The sequence below is a fragment of the Marmota marmota genome, unplaced genomic scaffold (genome assembly GCF_001458135.2).
Source record: "Marmota marmota marmota unplaced genomic scaffold, marMar, whole genome shotgun sequence".
Taxonomy (NCBI): Eukaryota; Metazoa; Chordata; class Mammalia; order Rodentia; family Sciuridae; genus Marmota; species Marmota marmota.
The window spans coordinates 24,278,602-24,303,338 of NW_026000249.1; the positions used below are offsets into that span (position 1 = coordinate 24,278,602).

General features: G+C 33.6%; 1 protein-coding gene across 1 annotated transcript in view; it reads left to right on the forward strand.

Moving 5' to 3' along the window:
* Positions 1 to 24,737, forward strand: part of Cfap47 (cilia and flagella associated protein 47) — a 424,564-nt gene that overhangs the window by 99,792 nt on the left and 300,035 nt on the right. The window contains exons 26-28 of the mRNA XM_048796386.1: positions 15,200 to 15,300; positions 20,425 to 20,571; positions 21,654 to 21,876. Coding sequence (XP_048652343.1) covers positions 15,200 to 15,300; positions 20,425 to 20,571; positions 21,654 to 21,876 — 471 coding nt within the window. The remainder of the gene's footprint in view (positions 1 to 15,199; positions 15,301 to 20,424; positions 20,572 to 21,653; positions 21,877 to 24,737) is intronic.

Consider the following 24,737-nt stretch of genomic DNA (forward strand, 5'->3'; position numbering starts at 1 on the left):
AATAGGAAAAGAAGAACTCAAAACTATTATTATTTGCCAACAACATGATTTTATGCTTGGAGTTCCAAAAAAATTCCACCAGGAAACTTCTAGAATTAATAAATGAATTCAGCAAAGTAGCAAGATATAAAATCAAAACCCATGAATCAAATGCATTTCTATACATCAGTGATGAATCCTCTGAAAGAGAAATTAGGAAAACTACCCCATTCACAGTAGCCTAAAAAATAAAATACTTGGGAATCAATCTAACAGGAGAGGTGAAAGACCTCTACAAGGAAAACTACAGAACACTAAAGAAAGAAATTGAAGAAGACCTTAGAAGATGAAAAGATCTCCCATGCTCTTGGATAGGCAGAATCAATATTGTCAAAATGGCCATACTACCCAAAGCACTATACAAATTCAATGCAATTCGAATTAAAATCCTAAAGTCATTCCTTATAGAAATAGAAGAAGGAATCTAAGCACCTTTTAATCCCCAAAATAGTTAACACATATCTGTTATTCTCAAAATTGAATATAAGTTTTCTAGGTTTTAGTACTCCAGTTTAGAATAAATTGTTAGAGGAAAGAGAGAAAAAATAAATTGTTTTATGGGAGAGCTGGTATGGGTAGCTGAAAATTAAAATTTAAACCAAAGGAAATAAATGTAAATGATATCTATCAAATAAGCACAGGGATATTATTCAGATATTAGCCATTTTCCTGTTCTAGAGCACTGGTTCTCAACATTAGCTAGGCATTAGAATCAAATGGGATGTTTTATTTATTTATTTAGGGGAGGGGATCAGGGATTGAATTTAGGGACACTCTATCACTGAGTTCACATCCTCAGGCCTATTTTGTATTTTATTTAGAAACAGAGTCTCACTGAGTTGCTTAGGGCCTCATTAAGTTGCAGAGGCTGGCTTTGAACTCGCAATACTCCTGCCTCAGCCTCCTAAATCACTGGATTACAGATGTGTGCCACTGTACCCAGCAAATGGGAGGTTTTAGACTACACACATCTTCTTATCACTGAGAATCTCTAATATAATTTATTGAAGATGGACACTGAAAGTTTAAAAGCCAGGCAATTCTAATGGGAAGCCAAAGTTGAGAACCCTTGATGTAGAACAGAGGTTCTCAAATGTTATTCTGCATGTGACAAACCCCAAGTATTCAATAAAAACAGGTTCTGAATCATACCCCAGAGGTCATGGTTTAGTAAGTATAGAGTAAAACCTGTAATTGTGCATATCTAACAAGTTCCTATCTGATACTGAGATTGCTAAATTGTGCATATCTAATAAGTTCCTATCTGATACTGAGATTGCTAGAGACTGAGCTTGTTTGAAAGGTAGGATTATCATGTCCCACTCTATATCTAAGAAATCAGCATCTGTACTTCAAAAAGATCCCCCAGATGATTAATATACATGGTAAGGTTTGTGAAGCACACGACCTGTAAAAACTGAACATGGGAAATGCCATCAAAAGGGATTAAATAGTGGAACAGTGGTCAATTTTTTCAGGAAATAGCCTTACCACTAGAAAAATGTGTTGCTTTGGTAGTCTTTAGGTGAGATACCCATCTTTCTTTTAGGGATGGTTTTAATTTAGTCTGGTAATACATTATCTAACTTAATCTTCAAAAAAATCTATCATCAAGTATAATCTCAAATTTATAGCAGATGAAACTGGAACACTACCATGTCATTTATCTTTTGCAGCTTTACCCAATGTAAAGTAAGAGAATCTAGATTTGATGTGAAAACTCATTATTTCTATTGCACAATTTTGATTCTGTTTAAAAATCAAGTTTTTGGATTTTATTATTATACCATGATCAGTTTACTAAGAATATTGAATAACATTTCTTTTTTTAAGATTTGATGAGTCACATGGTATATAATCACTTAATTGAATAGGAAGAATTTGATGGTTTAGTAAGCTATATATTATGTACTAAATAAGAAGCACATTAAAAATGTACAGTAAGAATAGTACAGGGGTATTTATTTAGTAGATGAAGCTAAACTAAAATCAAGGTTAGTTATAAGTTGACATACAGAGGCGTATCTGCATCAGTGGATAGAACCTTGAAACACTTCTTTGTTGAAAAACCAGTCACTGTCCTTACTGTCCACTTCCAAGTCCTCAACTGCCTCAAACACTTCCTCTAGACCTTGGACTTGGTCCTAGTAAGTCCTAGTAACTAAAGGTTAATGTCTTGTCATAGCTAGGGTTCTTCAGGGTACTGTGCTGTTTTTTTTTTTTTTTTTTTTTTTTTTTACAGCTCCTTCTAGGCTGTAGGATTCATTGAAATTTGAATATTCAGCTTTTAAATATCACCCCCCTTTTCCATATAAAACATGATTTTGTATTCAAAGAAAAATAGCTGTATTAGTTTTCATAACATCAAGAATAGTGGTCCTGTACATTTGTGATTGGCTGGTGTTCAGAAGCACTGGTTTCATTAACAGCAGAGTTGTCATTGAAATGACTCCTCTATGAAATGCTTGGCACACAAGCTCCTGAGTAGTGCTAGATTTTAGTTATCCACTCAAAACCAATAAAATTTTGTAATTTTCATTATCATGAATGAGATATGGTGTAAGAAAATTCTTCGCCTTCTTAAAAAAGACTAAATGCAATCTAGTTTACTCTTGTAACTTTGCTGGTTCTGAGGAACTGGTTTGTATAGATCTCATGACTTTTGAAGATTACAATAAGGACTTTGCACATCCAGGTCAATTAATGCATTTCTAGGGTTTTATAATGATGAAATAATTCTACATTATTTATTATCTCATCCTAAATTTATGTCATAATTACAAATATACTGAAATTTTTAAGAGATATATTTTAAAGTGTGCATTCTTGGGGCTGGGGTTGTGTCTCAGAGGTAGAGTGCTCGCCTAGCATGCATGAGGCACTGCGTTCGATCCTCAGCACCACGTAAATGTAAAATAAAGATATTATGTCCACCTAAAACTTAAGAATAAATATTTTTTTAAAAAATGTGCATTCTGATGTTTAAAACTGAGAGTAAACAACCCATTAATTTTATTAACAGATAACCATTAAATATATTGATTCTTCCTGTATACAGTAGTACATTACCAGCCTTGTTTTGAATTTATAAATACTTTTGATGCATAATAAGCTTGTTTGCTTTCTTTCATGAAAATAGTAGGACATTGACTATCACTTAAATGGGAAACTATTTTTAAAAAGCATTCATTACAATAAAAAAGAAATGAGAAATAATGAAAGCTAATTATGATTATTGTTTCACTCAATGCATAATTTTTGGTATTTGTATAGAATACACCTAGCACCTTTGGGTTCATTTATAGTATTTTTTAAAGTGCATTAGCATGCCTATTGCAAGTACATTGCTGGTTTTGAATAGATAGGAAACTGCATACATAAAGGATACTATCAGAGATTGAATCAGACACAGAGTTAAATCAGTTAAAGTATTAATGCAATCAGATGAGTGGGCAATACCACCCTAGTAACTATAGAATAAAGTAATATCTGTTCTGTATGTGCCTTTTTAGGGTATTTGGATATTTTTAAAGATATGTAGATATACATTTAAACATGTGTTTAAGTTATTATCTAAAATAAGCAGTGAGTTAGGTACCTCTAATGGATACAATCGCATAGCTAGAAGCTATGTCATTTCAATGACAACTTTGCTGTTAAAGAAACCAGTGCTTCTGAACACCAGCCAATCACAAATGTACAGGACCACTGTTCTTGATGTTATGAAAACTAATATAGCTATTTTCTTTGAGGTATTTTGAGGTACTCAGAACAATTCTTATATATTAGGAAGAGTTTTTTAGGACATATTCATCCTTTGGAGATTCCATTCTTAGCACAAAACGGCTGCTCTTTTACAATGAGCCTTCTAGAATTATAGCAGTATTGCTGCTAAAAGGCAGGCGATGCAAAATCTCAAAGAATTTTAATAACCATCTAATTGATTGTAACTGGAGTCAGTGTTAGAATATTGCCTAAAATCACCATTGTGTTTTAGGGGCCTGGGTTAGGCATAATACCATGTACTTGTCCATCCTTCTTGGTTTTATGTGTGAAATAGAATAGGCCCTGAAGGGAGGAAAATAGAATTCATAAGGGACCACACTGTATTCTGATAGCATTCTTTGTTCCTTATTCCTTGGCCTAGTCCTATGAAAAACTGTTTGTAATGGTACCTTCATTCTTTCAAAAAAATGTAGATCAATGAAAACAAATTACAGGATTATAGTATAGTCTCCATCATAAAGTAGAATGTTTCATTTATATCTAACAAAATTGAATAACAGTATATTATCATGAACTATAAACATGAAATGATCATGATTGTAATTTATTCATCATTCACTGGTTACAAAATAGTGGTGTTTAAAATTCACATGTAAATTGCCAAAAGCCCACAAACTTCAAGGTAGCGTTTACCATGTCTTGTCAGATTATTAAAATCATAGTACTTTTAACATCAGAGGGCAGAATAAAAGGGTTAGTCATCGATGTGGTTTCTCCAGTTTCCTTTTTCTTTCCTCTACCCCCCATCCTCTTTGGTTTGGGAGGCCGGGGGGCAGTAAGAGTTGGTTGAAGAGCCTCTGCCAGGCTTAGAAGGTTTTTTTGAAGGAGGTTCCACTGTTTTGTTCTGTATATCCCCCTTAGTGGGTACAGACACCTGAATGACTGCTCATCTTCACAGAGATCTTAGAAGGCAGATACTCATGCAGTCAGCTGCCGCCATGGAATCTCCTAGTATGGCCCTCTCCAATCTTACTTTCCTCAGACCCTGCCTTGCTTATGCAACACCCCAACTGATCAATGAACTGGTTAATCAAGAAATTTTATTAATAAAGTTATATGTTTGATTGTCATACTTGGTCTGTAAACAGAAAATCAAGAATTTAAATTAAAAAAATGAAAATGTTCATTATAACAATTCAAAAGTGCCAAACTTAAAAAAAATGTCATTAATGGTCAATTTTTCCACCTTTCTACCCCACAAACATGTATTAAAATGTGTTATTTTCATAAATTACCTTCACTTATGCAAATATATATAATTTTCTATATGTGCATGTATGTACAGAGATATATGTCTGTATATATGTGAAATACTTTTAAAATAATGCAATATTATACTGAGTAATCCATGATTTTTTCCTCATGTGTCACTGAATAGAATATAGTGTGAAGGCAGTCTGGGATTTGTAGGACAGTTCTATCAATTGTATCACATGACTTTGATGTGGCTTTCTGGTGTTATTATTTCCAACCTAATGGAATAGAAGATAGTGAATCTAGGACAAAAATCTATAAGGACATTGAACATGCATTCATCACCTTTGCTAATATGACATTGATCCAAGTTTAGTCCCATGGACACACCTAGGTGAAGTATGTATACCTACACGGCTATGGGTCTTGCTGACACTAGGGAAGGGAATTATATTTCTATAAAGAATAGAAGAATGGGTTCTGATTCTGCCCCAAATTATAAGACTTCTTTCTCCTTATTTCCAATACTTTACTAAATTGTAAGTTTTTAAAAAAGATTCTATAAACCCTTCTTGGTGTTCTAATTATCAAACAACCTTGCAATTTAGCCAATGCATATTTGTTTTTTTTTTCACCAGAAGTTCTATAAGATCCTGGACTCTGGTACCTGCTCTCTACCAGCAGGCTATTCTTAGTAGTTGTCTCAGCAGGATCTGTATGGGAATGATATGACTCTGTATGCTGGCTTCAACTTTTCTGAATTTTCCTGGTTAGTTGTGTTTATTATTTTGTATTTATGTGGAATACTTGGTCTTTTTAAAGATACACCCTAACTTATTGGTCTGGTTATGCATCCCAGATTCCTCCAGACAAGCATATTGATATTATTGATTTATTATTAATAAAAAGAAATTTGTCCACATACCTCTGTGGCCATCTTTCTTTTGAAGAAAGAAAGTGATGCCAGATCATCACCTAATTTCCTAAACCCATATGGTCATTTCAATATGTCTAAAACTGTGCCCTTGCTTAGAAGTTAATATGTAAGCCTCAAGCTACTAATTTATAAGCACCAAATATACTTCTGGACTGCATTACTCTAAGTGGTGAGAATATATATTTCAGGGTAGGATTTCAGGTCTTTGACCAGATGGTTGGGGCAATATTTTTAACAAGGTAGTTCTATCAGAGGAAATTTCATGACACACATTTGATAATGATCTCCAACTTGTAAGACCAGGTCTAACCTTCGTCTGTAAATGTTTATGCATAAAAAATTTCATTAGATTAGATCAATTCCAGCTGTTTCAAAGCATTGCTATCACATTTTTGTTTTATGTTCATTTAAAAAATACATCCTGAAATATTCTTAAAAATACAAGGAAAATACCTTGTAAAATTACCTAGTCTGTTTTAGCAAGATCAAGTCAATCCTCTATAGTAAAATGCCCTCAATATTCTATTATTTAGTTAAAATGAGCTTATTGTTTTGTATTTGTTCATATCATCACAGGGAGACATTTTAGTGTTTGATTCTATCAGGTTGTAAATTTTAACCCATAAAAATCATCTAACAGTGCCTATGCTCTTATTTTTTTTTAATTAACAATCAAGCATGTAAGTAAGTATACAAAAAGCAGAATGGCTAATGAGTCACACTACTTAGAAATAATTACTCAACTCAGATTTATTAGGCATTATTGCACTGATTGCCTGACAAATCAAGGCACCATAGTTAGCGATTCTACTCTTTGGGGTGAAGGCAATGCTATTTACTATGTTAAATTAATCTGTTTCTTTCTGACTGAAGGTAAGTTTCTTCCTTTTTTTAATAAAATAAATTTATATACCCTCTTTGAGAAAATATAAACATGAGGTTTGTATATCAATACTTTACATAAATATGCATACACACAAATGTTTCTGCATATATGTATATATAATATCTACATTATACATATATACAATATGTATGAATAGATAATTTTTCCAAATATATTTCAAAAGCAATAAATTTTAATTTTACCACAATTCCTTTCTGGTAACCTCATTAAAAAGTACAATAACAACTATTGTGTATTTCTATAGGAATACAAAAAAAAAACATTTATTGATATATGTCAATCATTTAAAATTGTAAAAAATGGCCCCAAACGGAGATTTTGAGATGTCAAAAGTGGCTTACATAAATCATAGATAATTTCCAAATTATTGGACATAAAATAAATGAGATGATTCTTGAATTGATATACACTTAGAGAATTGCTACATCAATATGTATTTCCATACTTGATGACTATCTATGGATGTCTCATGTGATCTGAAAAGAATTCTCTGCCTTTAACTTACTCTACTGTGATACAAATCAATGGATGATATTCATATGTGAAACATACTCCATGAACCTAGACACATTTAGATCAAGTCTAAAATCTACTTAGGGCATTAAATTGGTTAATAATATATATTTTCTGGAATTATTAATGTTCATAAGTAACAGTACCCTGAGTGCTATAGATAATATGAGTTATTGCAATGCCCAGAAGAATAGCTATAACTTTATTTTTCCCCTCACCCCCATTACCACCAAGAAAGGACACTGGAAATCAAATAAATGAGAATATTATAATTAGGAATCTTCTCAGTCTATTCAATCTTTTAAAAATAAATTCCAAACACTGTACCTTGTTACTGATTAGCAAAATAATGTATCATGTACACCTCATTTGTGATGTGGAGATTTTTGTGTCTTGCATCATTGTGAATAAACTCTATTATTATATATTATAGCACCAGAATTAAAATTCATTTCTCCCATTGTTGGCCTAACAAAGTACTAGCTATAGTAAGCACTAAACATTTAAATAAACATATTGCTGAACATTTTTTTGTATGTGAATAAGCTTACTTGTGAAATATTCTGCTAGCAGTTAATGAATTAAAACATTGTGAATATATTTGGATAAACCACTTTAGAAATGTTACTGAAGGAAGTTTATCCTGTGCAGTACATTTCCCTGAAATAAATACATTTATCCAATTATTCCATTGATTGAAAGTCTTCATTTAAATACTATAAGCATGCTAAGCACTTGTTTTGGTGCTGATGTTGATTATAGTTGGTTTCACAATGACATGCATTTTTTTTGGTACCAACGATTGAACCCAGGGACTCTTTACCACATAATCACATTCTCAGTCCTTTTTTTTTACTTTGAGACAGGGTCTTGCTCAGTTGCTAAGTGCCTCACTAAATTGCTAGACTGGCTTTGAACTCACAATCCTCCTGCCTCAGCCACCAGAGTTGCTGGGATTATGCCTGGCATGAAATGCATTTTTGAAGAACTGACACAACATCTTTTCTCCTCCTATGTCCCACTTTATTCAGCCCTATAAGTAGCAATGTATAGCATTATACATTTAAATGCCAAATTGGTAACATGTATTTTTTTCTAGATGCCTTGTAGCAAAATGTTAGGACAAAGATGAGAGACATGTTTTCCAAAACCTGGAGGCTCCCGCTTACTTCTTGCTCTGCCCTTCTGTGAATTAAAAACTATTCAATAGGACTGCTTTTAGAATGGAAGATTAGTCTTGAAATAGTACAGATAGGAGTAGAACGTAGTAAAGATGATAAATATAAAATAATATCATAATATTTCTCATGATGCTTGACATTTTGACAGGACATCACAGTATTTCACATGTTATTGGAAAATGATAAAATATTGTAATTACCAGGCCATTTATCTCAGAAATTTAACATAAAGCTTCACTGTTTCATCTATTAAAAAAATGGGGCAGGCAAGTATAAGACTCTCTCACCTTCACTAATGATGGAGAAATAATTAGAGATGTATGATTAGAGTATTAATTATTCACCAACTAATGACCAGGGAGATGAATGATGAGCCTTTCCATACCTTATTTAATGAACTGTATGTGGACATCATGCCATTCAATATCGAAATATGAAAGGTTGGTGAGGGAAGGATGTCCACACAGTCTCAAAATCTCATCTATAGATTTCTTATTAATTTTCAAAGGGGAAATATCCAGAGTAGGCAAATCCATAGCTATAGAAAACAGATTGGTAGTTTCCACTGGCTAGGGAGAGGGGTGAATAGGGAATGACTTTAATTGGAAAGAATTTTGATGTAAGGGTGATGAAGGAATACTAAAATTAGATAGCAGTGATGGTTGTGCAATTATGTGAATATATTAAAAACACTTAATTGTATACCTGAAAAAGATGGATTTTATGGAATATACATTTTATATTTAAAAAGCTGCTACTAAAAAGAAGATATCTGATGGACACAGCCATAACCAAATTATCAAACTCAGTATCACCAATACTGGAGAACATTGTCACAAATACTATAAGGCGATTCACATCACTTTCATCAACATTCCACATCATATCACCAACTTTGTTTTTACCAGGAATGTCTATCCTGATTTTTGCCCAGTGGAACCATTATAAATCACTCATGCCTGAAGGTTGCTATTTAAATTCCAGAATGGAATTGAAATCCGTAACATCGTTGTGCCTTTCATTTTACTGTTATTATAATGCTGAGTATTTTTAGGGAAATCCTCTATTGTTAATGGTTCCTCTCTGTATGTATTCCTACAGGAATACATACTTCTATACTTCCTCTCCCTACCCTCCCTTGTTATGGGTTAGCATCCACATATCAGAGAGAATATTCAACTATTGTTTTGTGGGGGTCTGGTTTATTTCACTTAGCATGATATTCTCATTTACCAGCAAATGCCATAATTTCATAAACATTGCCATTGTTCCCTGACATGGTAGTCTAAATGGCTCTTTTCCACAGATACTCTTATTAAATGGTGTGGTATTAGGATTACTAACTATAAATTTATTTTCTGTTTTGATATATTTTTAATGATAATATCAATGAATGAAGTGTCCATTCTGTTTTCATGCTGCATAACATGTGTATTTTCTTCTTTCAATATGAAAATTTTTTACATGAACATTTTTATTTTTAGATATATATATAAAACAATAGGGTGTATTTTGACATATTATACATACATAGGGTTCAACCCATTACAATATCGATATCATTTTTTTGTGGTTGAATATGATGTGACATTATACTGGTCATATATTCATATATGAACTAGGAGAGTTATGTCTGATTCATTCTACTATCTTTTCTATTCCCATTCTCCTCCGTTCTCTTCATTTTCCTTTGTCTAAGTCAATGAACTTCTATACTTCCTCTCCCTACCCTCCCTTGTTATGGGTTAGCATCCACATATCAGAGAGAACATTCAACTATTGTTTTGGGGGGGTCTGGTTTATTTCACTTAGCATGATATTCTCCAGTTCCATCCATTTACCCGCAAATGCCATAATTTCATTCTTCTTAAAGGCTAAGTAATATTCCATTGTATGTATGTACCACATTTTCTTTATTGATTCATCTGTTGAAGAACACATAGTTTTGTTCCATAGTCTAGCTATTGTGAATTGAGCTGCTATAAACATTGATGTAGCTGTGTCACTGTGCTGATTTTAAGACCTTTGGGTATAAGCACAGGAGTGGGATAACTGGGTCAAATGGTGGTTTCAATGCAAGTGTTCTAAGGAATACCCATACTACTTTCCAGAGTGGTTGGACAAAATTGCAGTCCCACCAGCACTGTATCAGTGTACCTTCTTCCCCATATCCTTGCCAACATTTATTGTTCCTTGTATTATTGACAATTGCCCCTGGGGTTATAGGCATACACTAACATGCCTGGATGGTGCACTACCATGACCAGTCTCTTAACATCTTTTCTCCATGGTCAACTTTGTTTTCAAGATTATATATTTCATCTTCATTGCTGTCTTCCAAAGGTCTATTCTGTTGGTGATGCTTTCCATTGAATTCTTAATTTGATTTATTGATTCCTTCATTTCAAGGCTTTCTGCTTGATTTTCTTTCAGAATCTCTATATGTTCATTGAAGTGATCTTTCAATTTCCATATTTTGTTTCTGATTTCACACCTTACATTGCCCTTTATTTTGCAGATCAGTTTGACTATGTTTATTTTAAATTCCATCTCTGACATTTCTTCCACTGTGGTGTCATTAGAATCTGTTATTGAAGTATCTTTGTTTGTTTGGGGTGATTTGTTACCCTGCTTTTTCATGTTATTTATGTGTCTACTCATCTATCTGGATGGATCTGATGATGTAGAGTTTCTATGTTATGGATTTATACTGTTCTTCTATGTTACTAGTATTTCACAGATTGGGGGGAGTCCCTTATAGCAACGAGTTATGCAAACAATATATAGCAGTAGACTAGATCCTTAATTCCTATTTTAATATCTAGTGTTAATTGGTACAATACGTTGACAGTGGAATCCTGAATTTCCAACAGTAAAAATAGTATATAGTCATGTATTATGGCTGGCTTAAAATCAAACAATAGGTGCTGTCCATGGCTTCTGCTGTATTAATTATTGATGTGACATTGGTGGTAAGGGGAGGTGTTCTATACTTCAGTTAGTGTTAGGAAGTGTTAGGGATAGAGTTTAGTACATGTAAAGAATAAGAGATAGGAGGATAGAAAAATGTTTGTAATTTCAAAGGGTGAATAGGGCTGATGCAGTGGTAACTTAGGATATGTTGTTGGCTTGGAAGGGTACCAAAAATAGAAGAATATAAAGGAGGAGAGAGAGAGATAATGGAATTTGGTGTCAAGAATGTAGAAATGAGAAGGGGAGACAAGGGTGATGGTCTTGATAAAGATGATACAGAACAAAATCAAAATAAGCTAATCATAACCCCTAACCTCAAAATACAGAGCATGGGAAAATAACACCTTTGGGGAAAAAAATGATAAAACAACAACAAAAACAAAATCTACAACAACAACAGACCCCCCCCCAAAAAATGAATGAAATAACAACAACAACAACAAAAATAAAGCTAGAAATAAGGAGAGAGAGAAACAAATATGATTATGCATAGGAGTCCTTGAATCAGTCAGTACACATTCAAATACAAGAAAAATCCAATATGGAAACCTTAAATCAGAAAGCAAAACAGAACTACTGCCACAATAAACAAGCCACAACAGCAACAACAAGAACAAAAAAGAAAAATCTTGGTGAAATATTAAGAAATTAAGGAGTCGTATCCACTGTGGTGGGCAAAATAGTGAGTGTATGTGTGCACTGACTGTGCCCACTTGGTTTTCTTTTTGTTTCCTCTTCAAGTATGATCTATGGGCTGTGGGTTGTGTGTCTTTCCTTTTTATTGTGTTGCTCACCGTATTGAAGGTTGGGGTTTAAGACTTCCTAATTCCCCTTCTTGGGAGATTATTGTGGGCAGGCTAGGCTGCAGACCTGGAGGCAGAGTGGAATGCTGGGGAAGCTGAATTGCAGGCTGGCAGCAAAGCAGCTAGCCATCTCCATGAGGCAGGTGGATCAGGGCCTGGTGCTTGATCCTGGGGACTGGCCAGTCATGAAACTTCATGCTGGACCAGGTGGGTCTTTTGGCAAAGCAGCTGGGTGGATCAAGGCTGGCCCCAGGACCTGCAGGCTAGCCAAAATTGCAAGCAATGGGCCAGGTCAGGGGCCAGGGAGGGGTTGGGAGTCTAGGGAGCTGGAAGGCCCTATTGGGTACCAAACTGATGCCAGACCTGGTGGGTCCCAGGAACTAGTGGATACTGAACTGGGGAGGGAGTCAGGGACTTGGCTGGTGCTGGGACCCCGTGAGTGCCAGCCTAGGTGAGCCACAGGAACCTGGTACATACTGGACCTGTTGGTTGCACAAGCTGAAAGCAAAATGCCCTAATGCCCTTTTACAACCATCTGACCCACTATAGCCAGCCCTGTCAATCCCCACCAGCCTCAGAATTCACAGAGCTGGGGAGAGCCCGATTCTCTCCAGCCTCTCTAACCTGTGTTTCCCTAGGTGATATATTCCCAGCTTCTGACTTTCCACAGGTTTGCTAGGCTTACACAGGCCTACACAGACCTAGCTGCAAACTCACAGATCTGGGTTTCCAGTTTCCATAGGCTACACTGGCTGGTGGAGAGGTTTTTGTTTTGTTTTTATCTGATTAATGAGTCAAACAGTCTCTGAATCCCTCCAGTCTCAGGATTTTTTTACTCTAAGCCTGTGGGAGATGTGGTATTCTCACGGTTTCAGTTCTGGGTAGCCCCTTACAAGAGAAATGCTTCCTCACGCTAATCTGCCATCTTGCCTCTCTATGCTTGTACATTTTCTGTACTATATGCTCCCTAGAAGAATGTGGCTAAGTAAATTTTGTATATGTTGGTTATTCTTTAAAAATTTTTCTGTTAGTGCATCATAGTTATACATAATAGCATGGTTCATTTTGACATATTCATAAATGTGTAGAACATGATTTCCTGCATTTCAATCCCCAGTACTTCCTCTTTCCTTTCCTTCTTCCCTTTTCCTAATCCTCTTCCTCTGCTTTGTTGGTCTTACTTCGATTTATTTATTGTTTTTACTTGGAACATTATAGCTATTCTATAAAAGCGGAACTAATTGTGATATATACATGGAAGCACATAACATAATTTGGTTAATTTCATTCTTCAGTTTTTCTCCCTCCCCTTCAACCATCTTTCTCTACCCTACTTTTCTCCCTTCTGTTTTCATGAGATCCCTTTATAAATTCTTTATTTCTGGTCACAGTGATACATATCTGTAATCCCAGTTACTTGGGAGGCTGAGTAAGGCAAGATGATTGCATTTTTGAGGTCAGCTTTGGCAATTCAGTGAGGTCCTAAGCAACTTAGTGATACAATGTCTCAAAATAAAATAAAGTAAATAAACTGTGAATGTGGCTCAGTGGTAAAGTCTCCCTGGGTTCAATCCCATGAATCAAAAATAATAAATAAATAAATTACTTATTTCTCTCTTGCTTTCACATATAAGAGAAAACATTCAACCCTTGAATTTCTGTATTTGGCTTATTTGGCTTAGCATGATGTTCTCTAGTTCTATTCATTTACCAGTAAATGACACAATTTCCTTCCTTCTTATGGCATTTTATATGTTGATTATTCTTTGCTCTAAAGAACATCTAAAATTGAATGTTATAATCTTCAGTTAACTAGTTTTACAAGAGAATGTAAACCAACAGTTTATTTCTGGTTTTGGTGTTTTTTTGCCCTTGGAAAGAAATTTATTTTCATTAATTATTTAGCATTTTACAAATAGGAAGTGATAGTGCTTCTTTGTTATTTTGGTAGTTATCTTTTGTAGTATTGTCCACAAACTGGCTTTTAAACGAACAGTCAGGGATATGTGATATAGAAGTATTATTATGAAAACACAAGAGACTAGTATAAGCAGAACAGAGAATGAATCACCACAAATAAATGACATTTAAATCAAAGTCCCAGGCTCAGCCTGATCTTTTGGTATTCGGAGAAACTAAGATGACACCAGTTTTGTTTTTGTCCTCCCACCCCCACTTTTTTTTTTTTTCCTATTTGAGGCAAAGGAGCTGGGATTTGAAAAGCCCATACCACGGAGTCATTGCTTATGGGCATTCCCTAAGGAACCTAAACTTCCAGGCTCTTCTGATTTTGAGCAGCTTTAGTAGCCTAAGGGAAGTTCTCTGAAGAAAGTTACACTGTGTCCACCCAGAGAAAAGGAGCATAGCACAAGTATATAATATCTTAGGTGATAAGGGCTTAAGGGCAGAGCATCCACAGCATTTGCTTTTCTCTTTTATCTCACCCTTCTATATTCATAGTTAAAACAAAAACTAACAATTTTTTCCATAATGGCAATGATAATGGTATCTTTGGGTAAACTATGTTATTTAATCTAAACAATTATTACTTTGAATAAATTAACTCGGGGTCCACTTCAACTCTAAAATGACCCAAATCTGTGTTTATATACCTGCATAGTGACAATCTATATTATAGAACACACTTGAAAGTGGAATTTACAATCTTTGTTAAAATTTTTAAAATAAAAGTTTTCAGACCTTTTAAGATAGATATGTTGTTAATAAAAACAAAGGCAGTGGGAAGAAAAAGATAAATAATTCGTGTCAACATCATTAAAGGAATCTGGGATACTTAGAAATATTTCACTGTATTTACTGCTTATGAAAATTTTATTTTATTGAAATATAATGTTTTCACTTTTAGGTTTTCACTTCCAGTTACAGCAACAGCAGAAAACTGTATTCTTACTATATATCCATATTTGGCAATTCATCTTGATAAGCAAAAAATTATTTTAAAGGATGGTAAGTTGCTTAGGATTGTTTTCTCTCTAACTCATTGTATAGATTCTTGTTACCCAGGGCCAATATCTAGATATAGAGTGAATTTTAAATTAACAGGTGTTTATTAAACAGCTGCCATTGCCAGGACTTGTGTTTCTTATCAGTAGTAGAATATGACAGTGTCTCTTGATTCCAAAAGTTAACAATCTAATAAAAGCTACATAAATAAATTATTTACTAAGAATATTTAATTAAGGGCTTTATATATGAGCCAGTTGAAGTGTTGGGCATGTGGAGGTGGTACAGAGATTATTGCTGATGTTGGGGTTCTGGAATGATTTATAGAAGAGATGACATTCATGTAGAGCTTGACAAATGATGATCTTTACCAGGATGTTTGTGTGAACAGTGAAATAGCAAAAACATAGGGTTGTAATGGGAGACATAAGGCATGAGATGGAGGTGCAGGGCCATACTGTTTAGCCCTTTATTTTATAGTACTGGGAACATTCTGTGGATTTTTGAATATCAATGATTTATAAAGGGAGCAGTTGCTGGGATATATTCATATAAAATAAATTAAGGTAGCATAGAGAATAGTCAGTAGAACAGCTGAGATTGCTGCAGGAGAGATTGTGAGAAAAGCTAAGATCAAAGGTACATAATTACAAATTGAAAGCAGGGATAAATTTCAGATCAGTTGTCAGAAACGTTACTGTAGTTTATAATTACACATTGTGTTCTTAAAAAATGTAAAGAAAGTGGTGGATATAAAAAAAGTGTTCTCATCACAAAATTGATAACTATATGAGATAATGTATTTATAAATTAGCTAGATATAACCATTTCACAATGTATGCTTCAAAATAACAGGGTAGACACAATAAATATAGAAAGTTATCTGTCAATTAAAATTAATTAATTAGAGCTGAGCATATGGCTCAGTGGTAATTTCCTAGCGTGTGTGAGGCTCTTGGTTTAATCCTCAGCAAAAGTATAAACGAAGAAACAAATAAAAAACAATTAATGAATTAATTAAAAAGAAAATAAGGAAAAGAAAAAAAGCAAAAACGTAATAGAAAAAAAAAGTTAGTGAATAGGGAGAAATTGAAATGAAAGACACAGAAGAGAACGAATGATGGAGTAAGTCCCAGAGAAGAGAAAAGCTGAAGCATGGGGGAAAAGACTCCATCTTAGTAGTCTGTCAAGTCCTTAATTTTTAGTGCTGGGTTAGAGGGCTTTTCTGTGTTTTAACCAGTTTTCTCATTTTTTCCACTTGCTTCTTCAAACATTTACCAATCTGATGAAACCCATTCAAACTGTTCTGTCTCAATCTCAGAGAATGCCATTTTTCTGACTGTTGAAAAGAGATAGAGACCATCAGACAATAATGCTCTGAAGTTCCAAATACCAAGCATGTGCTGGAACCCATCATACCTCCTTTTCCTCTAGTCACAAGGACAGAAGCAGTATGCTGTTCTACCTCAGGCCCTTCCTTTATCTAAATCTCATTACCCAGAAACTCTACTATATCGAATAACCTTGCTTATACTTGCTTATCAATTTTTGCCTCCCTCTTACCTGCTTTAGTTCAGTTTCCAGGAAGTCAGCAGGGAGGATAAGGGAGACGTTATACTTTATATTTTTAGGAAAATTCCAAGGAGTAAACAGGGAAGATTTAAGCCATGTATTTATTCCTTACTTATTCCTTACTTACTGTCAAATTCCCAGAGATAGGGAGAAAAGTAGCAGAGGAAAGTAAGCAATTAGAGTACCTCACCTCCCTTTAACAGGACATGAATTATAGGGTGCCTCAGTCTGGCTGGGCACAATTCAGGAGCCACTTGTCAAAAGAAACGAACTTTATTTTTAGAACACATGCCAAACCACACAGCTCTTCAGGAAAACCTTCAGAGTCCAACTGCCACCACGGGCTTCCCACAAGCCTCTCAACCTCCCCCACTCCTCCTGCTCTTGAGGCCGATTCGCTGGGTCACATGGGCGGAGCCAAAAAAAGTCCCCCAATGAGCAGCTCCGTGGTCTGAAAGGGTGGGGAAACAGCCCAATGAGCATCACCGCAGAGGAGCCAATCAGTTGGCAGCTAGAAGTTCGCTTGGGCCGCTGTAAGCCAATCATCAGCTGGCAGCTGGAAGTTTGCTGGGGCCCCTTCGGCTGTGGCTCTCAACAATAGGGGTGATCAAGAAACATTATTTGCCTACTGAGCATGTCTTAAGAGTGTTGATTATTCCCCAGTTCTCTTTCTTGAGACTATCTCTGGGCTTCTACATGCCATACTTTTCTGGGTTTTCTCTAACTTAAGACTATTCCTTCCAAGCATCTTTCATGAATTCTTCTTCTTCTCTCTGTATTTTTTAATTCTTTTCATCTGTTGGAGTTCTGACCCCTCTTCTCCCTTCTATGGCTTCAATTATAATACACGGGATATATCTCCAATGCTAATCCCTTTCAGAGATTCAGGAATTCAGAATTCAACTGAATTCTGGACGCCTTTCATTGTATTCCCACAGGCCTCCCCCAAACAGCATGACCAAAACTAAACTCCCCTTTCTGGAATTTTCTCATCCTTCTGTATATCCTACTTCTGTAGATTTACCTACAACAGATTAGGTAGGTCCTTATCCAGATACTAAACTGTCATCCTTAATGATGTCATCTCTCTATCATACTACACTTCCAGTCCAACAAATCCTATTACTTTGCCTTCTAAATGCCTCTCAAATCATCTCACTTCTTTCTCTCTCCAGTGACAGTACATACATTCAAGTTCCTGTAATGTCTTCTTAGGATCAATGCAGATTTCTAAACTATTCTCCTGCCTCCTCTGAAGACCCCATATGGCATTACCCTACACAATGACCTTATTCTCATTCCAGACAACTTTCCCTTTATGCTCAAGCCACAATAAACTTCTGTAAGTTTTTCTAGCATCCAGATATTACTAATAATCTTTCCTATCTGGAGCATTTTTGTACAAAACTCTACATCATCTGCATACCTAACATCATTCCTGCCTCTACAAGCAAGGGTTTTGCATTCTCTGGTAAATGTTCATAGTTTTGAGCAATTTCCATCACTGCCCTTAACACATTTTTAATTAATATGCCTATTACCTGTATCCCTTTCTAGATATTGTTATCTATAAGGCATTGAGAATGGGAATCATTTCTCTCCTTTTCACTCTTGTATCCACAATGCCTCACACAGTGTGTGGTAGATAAAAGGTATTTATTCAATATTACAGAATGGGTCATCTGAATTATAGAACATCAGAAAGGCATCTCTTAGCTATACATTTTCATAAGAGAGTGGTTATATGTGGAATAGTGTCTTCTGAGCATAAAAAAAATCATTGAAAGCAGTTTATGGAATTATCTAATTGGCAGGATGAAGACAAGTACAAAGATCTCAGAATTTTGACATATTGTCAAAATTTAAAAGATTTTTCTGACTAATTCTAATATGTTATATTTTTATATTCTTCTAATAGTAGGAGAGAATTTCTAGAATGCAATATAAAGGAATAGGATTGGGTTCAGACTCACACAACCTGGAGAGAAATTCTCTTTTGTGTTTTAAACTCATTATTTTGCCATATGATTTTATTTTTAATTCTCAGGTGCTCAAATTTATCATCTTTCATTAAACAACATGTATATATAAGAGAATAGCAGGATATTAATAATATGTGTTTTATCTATTCAAAGGGCTTTTGTGATAACTCATAGACTATAAATACCTAGAAGGTATTATTTTTACTATGGTTTCATTACTACTGCTATTATCACTGATGGTGATTGCTTTATCACTTTTGTATTTTTATAATATCCTATAAAAATGAGTAATTGCTATATAATTGGTAATATTGTTACAGCTTTAAAAGAAAAAAATGTATACATTCTTTGTGTTTCTTTGATGATTGAACATGAAATGCATGGACTAAAAATAATACATCCATTTGGGGAAATATTTGTAGAAGTATGTATAATAATTTCTAGTATATATTTAATGCTTTCCAGGTATGTGATGTTCTGCTAATTTCCTTGCATTTGTTACATAATTTAGTCCTCCCCAAAATTCTAAGTTAGATACCCTTATAGATCTCACTTTACAGATTAAGAAGATGACTAATGGAGAGGCTGAGAAGCTTGTCCCAGGGGATTCTATCCAAGTTTGTGAGACTTCAGGATATACATATTTAGCTCTATAAGATAGCATGCCCAATAAAGGTGAAATCTTAAATTAAGTATACCCCTAAAGCAAGGCAGTATAATTAATTGGTTACTGCTTATATGCTAGATTTAAACAGAATGATGTGAACAAATGACTTTGGTTAAAAGGATGGAATTGGGGCTTTGTACTCACTGTAGGAACTTTTTATCATTTGATAAATTTAAAACCTTGCCTAATGCATCTTCAAATAGTTTTATCACTGAACTATCTAAAAGTTACTCCTATGTAGACTATCATGGCATAGCTTTCAGGGGAATATGGATACCTATTGAGTGTAAAATAGTTAAAAATGTCTATGAGATTCTGTAACACACACATACACACACACACACACACACATACAGTTGTATATTCTGATGCCTGGACTTACATAAACATGTACTGGCTTTGATCAGCACTGCCTTTGGTTGGTTGAGATTTCTGCTTTGCAAACCCCCTCTCTAAATATACATGGTAAATCTAGCAGGAAGATACATTAAATTTGTTTATCAGCTCATAACCAAGCAGTGATTTCACTTGAGTGAGTTAACTAGGAAAAAATTACTTTTGTTAGTAATAATTTTCTTTTATCTTTTTTTGAACATCATATGTAATAATTCCATTTTGGGGGTATTGAAAATTTAAAATGTTTTACATATTTTTATTTATCCTAAAGTTGAATGTTGCTTATTCTTCAATAACTTTGATATACTATAATAATTGCCTTATCAAATAAATTTTAGTTTAGAAAGTCATTATCAATATTAACTTTTTGTCATCTTATTTGAAGTATAATAAATATTTTAGACTTTTTTCTATTATTTTTATATAAATATGAAATTCAGGTTAAGTAATTTGCTGGTGAATTCCATGAATATTTATTTTACTTACTATTGCCCAATGTGTCACTTGTAGATAAAGATGGAAGTCCTATGAAGTCTAGAGGCAGTTTTATGTTTCCCCACCAGGATGTCGAATTACCCTCTTCTGCTTCAATAAATATGACATCCACTGCTACTAAATTTAATGATGCCGAACTTACAAGTGGAAACTTATTTGTTGGTATGTGGCAAATATAGTGTATTTCTCAAATTCAGTCCTCGATGTGGTCTGCTTAATATCTTTTTTAAAAGTTAATTCTTTTCTAGTAAGAAATCCATGGATTTGTCAGTAGTTTTAAGTAGGTCATCTGCTTCAAGAGTTCTCTCCAATGAGCAATAGCAGATCTTGATTTGCAACACCTCTAGTATTTAAATACATTTCCCTAGGCCAAAAAGTAAAAATAGTTGCATTTATTAACTGGTTTAGTACAAAAAAACCTTGAGAGTAGTTGCTTATGTATGCTGCCTAACAGATGTTTCAGTAATATTTAACAAACAAGCAAAATATCCAGTGGATGTTCTGTAAATTTTTTGTGACATTATAGGAGACCTCTGTACAGAGTTTGGGAACTGCAGAACTACGGTTTTGTCATTTCATTATCTAGGTGGACCCATGGTTAAACCATCTTTTAAAAAGTGAACACTGCTAAATATGCATTTGATATTACTTGCAATTAACTGCACAAATATTTCTTTCCCTAGATATGGGTAATATTGAAACTTTTTCTTTTTATTGAATGGACCAAACCAACTTAAATAGTGTGAAGATAGTTTCCAGTTAGTTTGCTTTTGTGTCATGTAATAGGCAGATATTTTTGAAAAGAAAATTGATAATATCATTCTATATTTTTGAAATTTTCCATAATTCAAAAAGTATTTTGTTTTATTTAAATACTTAATTTAAAGAGAACATCATTTTGAATCTGAAATCAATATTTTTGTTCCTATAATTCTTTCAGCTGAAGTTTAGTTTTGTCTAATAAACAAAGGTAAAGAATTGTCAAGACATTTTTCTTATGTAGTTAGAAGTAAAAGCTTCCACTTTGGGAATATTTTCATATACCATTAAGGCAAAAAGAAAATAGAATTGTTTCCTTTTGAAATTCATAAATTTTAAAAACATTATTTGAGTATTTGAATGTAAGTATATTCTCATTATTTATTTTGCAATATAGTAAATTGACTCAGAGGAATAGATATAGCTGTAAGAATATTTTGCTCTGTTGTCAAGTAATCATTTTTATAAACAAATGTGAATTTTAGGAATGGACACATTACAAGAAGATTTGGACTTTGATGAAAGCAAAACACCAAAAAGGGCAGATGATGGAAAGGAGGAGAAAAATGAGCAATTCTTTTCTCTGGAAGAAGGATCAAAGGCATACAACTTCTTTCAGAAGGTTGTAAATGCAGCCCAGACATGGTTCAGTCTCTTTGGCTGGCCTGAAGGACCTCATTCTCTTTCCATTCCAGAGACTATAAGAAGGTGATAGTTATATGTTTCTCTAAATTTCTTTCTTCATATCATATTCTGAAATATGATCTGTTTATTGGGTTAATTTTAAGTGAAATGAAATATTAAATTATTGGTAAGCTATTAAAAGTGATAAGTTATAAATAAGCTAGAAAGAAGAGTAAAAAAATGGAAATATAAATTCTTTAGGCTACATATAATTTTAAATTTCTTCTAAATATCTGATAATTTTAGGAAAGTACTGAAAAATCACTGGACCTCAATTTCCTGATGTGTGAATTAAGAAGGGTAAACTATGAGTAGAAAAAGTCCTTTTAAATTAAAAAAAATTAGGAAATCATACATTTTAATATAAATAAGCTATCAGTTCTAGATCCAGAGTATAGTTCGGTATACAGATGGTAGTATTTAAAAAAAACATTTTTTTAGTTGTAGATGGATATGATACTTTTATTTTATTTATTTATTTTTATGTGGTGCTAGGATCCAACCTAGGGACTCGCATGTTCCAGGGGAGCTCTCTACTGCTTACCACAATCCCGGCCCTTAGATGGCAGTATTAGTGAACAAGGCCAGATTTCCTTTAATACTGTCTCCTCTTTGACAACACATTTACATTCCTCCTTTCAAGTGTTTTATTACTCACCATGTCTAAAATTGTTAAACTTCTTCAGTTTTATCAAATTACTAACCTCTGCTGTTCATTTAAACAAGCATTTGGGCACCTCCCTTGTTTCAGTGTTGCTGTTATAATGGAACCTCAGAACACTTTTTTGCCTCCTTTCTCAGCACTTGTAGGTTTAGCTAAATCTATAATAATTTTCCAATATGTTATTGCTTTTCTTTTTTTTTAATGGACAATTTCAATTTCACTGACTTAATTGACAAATATTTCTTTATGCTGTGGGGAAAATTAATGCAACAGAAACTGAAAATTTCCATATTTGATCATAAAATCAACTGGCTAGAGGGAATTTTTCAGAAACTTTTCAGTTTTTTGCTTTGGTGTTTGTTTCACTAAACATTTTACCTGAGTTAAAAATTTAAAGTCATTATACCTTAATGATTTATTTTCATTTTGGGGAAAAGCATTGATTAAGCATTTAAAAATTATTGTTCATCACTTGTGACTAGTGTTTCTGTTTTAAAATTCTCCTTTATGAAGTTTTAGTCTGATCTTAATTTAAAATTATAATTTTATTTTTTCTTCATTTTAGGTTTTATCAATTTATTTATTTATCTATTTGGTCTCATATAAGTTCTTGGATACATTTATCCATTTCTGTGTTTCTTAAATCACGTGATGCTGTTTTGTTTTTTTTCTTATGATTCATGTTTGCTTTAAATTTGAGTTGTGTTTTTAACTATTTTCAAGCCTAAAAATTTCTCTTTATTCCACTTTGGCTGCAATGCAGAAATTTTGCCACTAAGCATTCTAATTTTTGTTGTTTTTATAAGCCTTAGGATTTTGGTTTTAATTTTCTGCATGCCTTTTACTATTATACTGATTGGTAATGTACAATATATTATTATAAACATACAGCATTATTTACTTGCCAATTCACATTCATCAGGGGGCATTTACTTATGCTATTTCATTATATTTTGTTTGTATAAATAATGCAGAGATGAATACATTTGTTTATAAATAGTAGCAGGCATTTTTTGATATTAAATAGAAAATGTCTCAGAGGTGATATGATGAGAGCAAACAACACACACTTGTAAAAGTCTCTTCAATGCATTCTGGGACAATTTTCTATTAAGCATTCTATATTATTAACCTCACTAATGAGATACATTGAATGGCTGGCTGTTTCCTAATGAAGTTGACTACTGTAACAGTTTAAAATCTTTACTGTACTATTTTGATAAGCGAGAAACAGACCTCATCATTGGGTATTGCCTAGAAAAAGACTATTCTTGATGAGAATGAAGCCTTTCTATTCCTGGGAAGAAAAGCTGCCTACAACCAAAAACTTTGAACAAAGATTAACTTTGTCCAGATAACAAAGTTATTCAAAGCCATTTCTTGATTTGGAATTTCTGGATTATGGGCGCTCAGGCTAAGAAGAGTTCTCCAAGGTCATGTATTGTTACCAATATTGAAAGCCCCTTTCAATATCTCTTGCATTACTCCATCATGGGGAAGCATCCAGTGTTTCTCATGAGAAGTTTAATGTCACATTTGGGGAATGATATGTTCATTCTTTTAGATCTCTTTCATAGTTCCTATTTCTCTGTTATTCTGTAGTTTTGTAATTTATTAGATTAAAATGTCAGCATCAAGTTCTTCATCATCATTCAATATCCTTGGCATTCATTAAGCCCTATGTATTGAAAACTAATCATTTAACCCTTATTTTCTGCCTCCTGTTCTATTATTTGCTTCCCTCTGTTTTTTCTATTCTCTCAATCTTCTATTACAAGGATAGGGGAACTATTTTACTGATCATTCATTTTGCTCTCAATTACTTTTTGTCTTTCACCTTTCTTGTACTTTAATTTCTTATGCTTGTAGCAATCTACTTTTTCTGTAAATATTTTAATCAGTATTTATAGTTCATTTTCCAAACATGCTGTTTTTCTTTAATTATTCCCTTTCTCCTTCCCTGATCTCTTATTCTTTTCTCCCTATTCCTTCCCCTTTTTCCTTTTCTTCCCTTCTTCTTTATGTCTTATATACCATTCTGTTTTTGAATTATAGATACATGCAGAAATTTTGAGTAGCTCATTTATAGTATGAGTGTTTTCATCAGTTTTAATTTTCATTGAATCATATCATCTCTCCTGAGTTCTTCATTATTTTATATTTTTAATTTGATTTTTGTTTCAGTTGTTAATGGTTTTCCTTAATTATTTCTAGTTTTGAT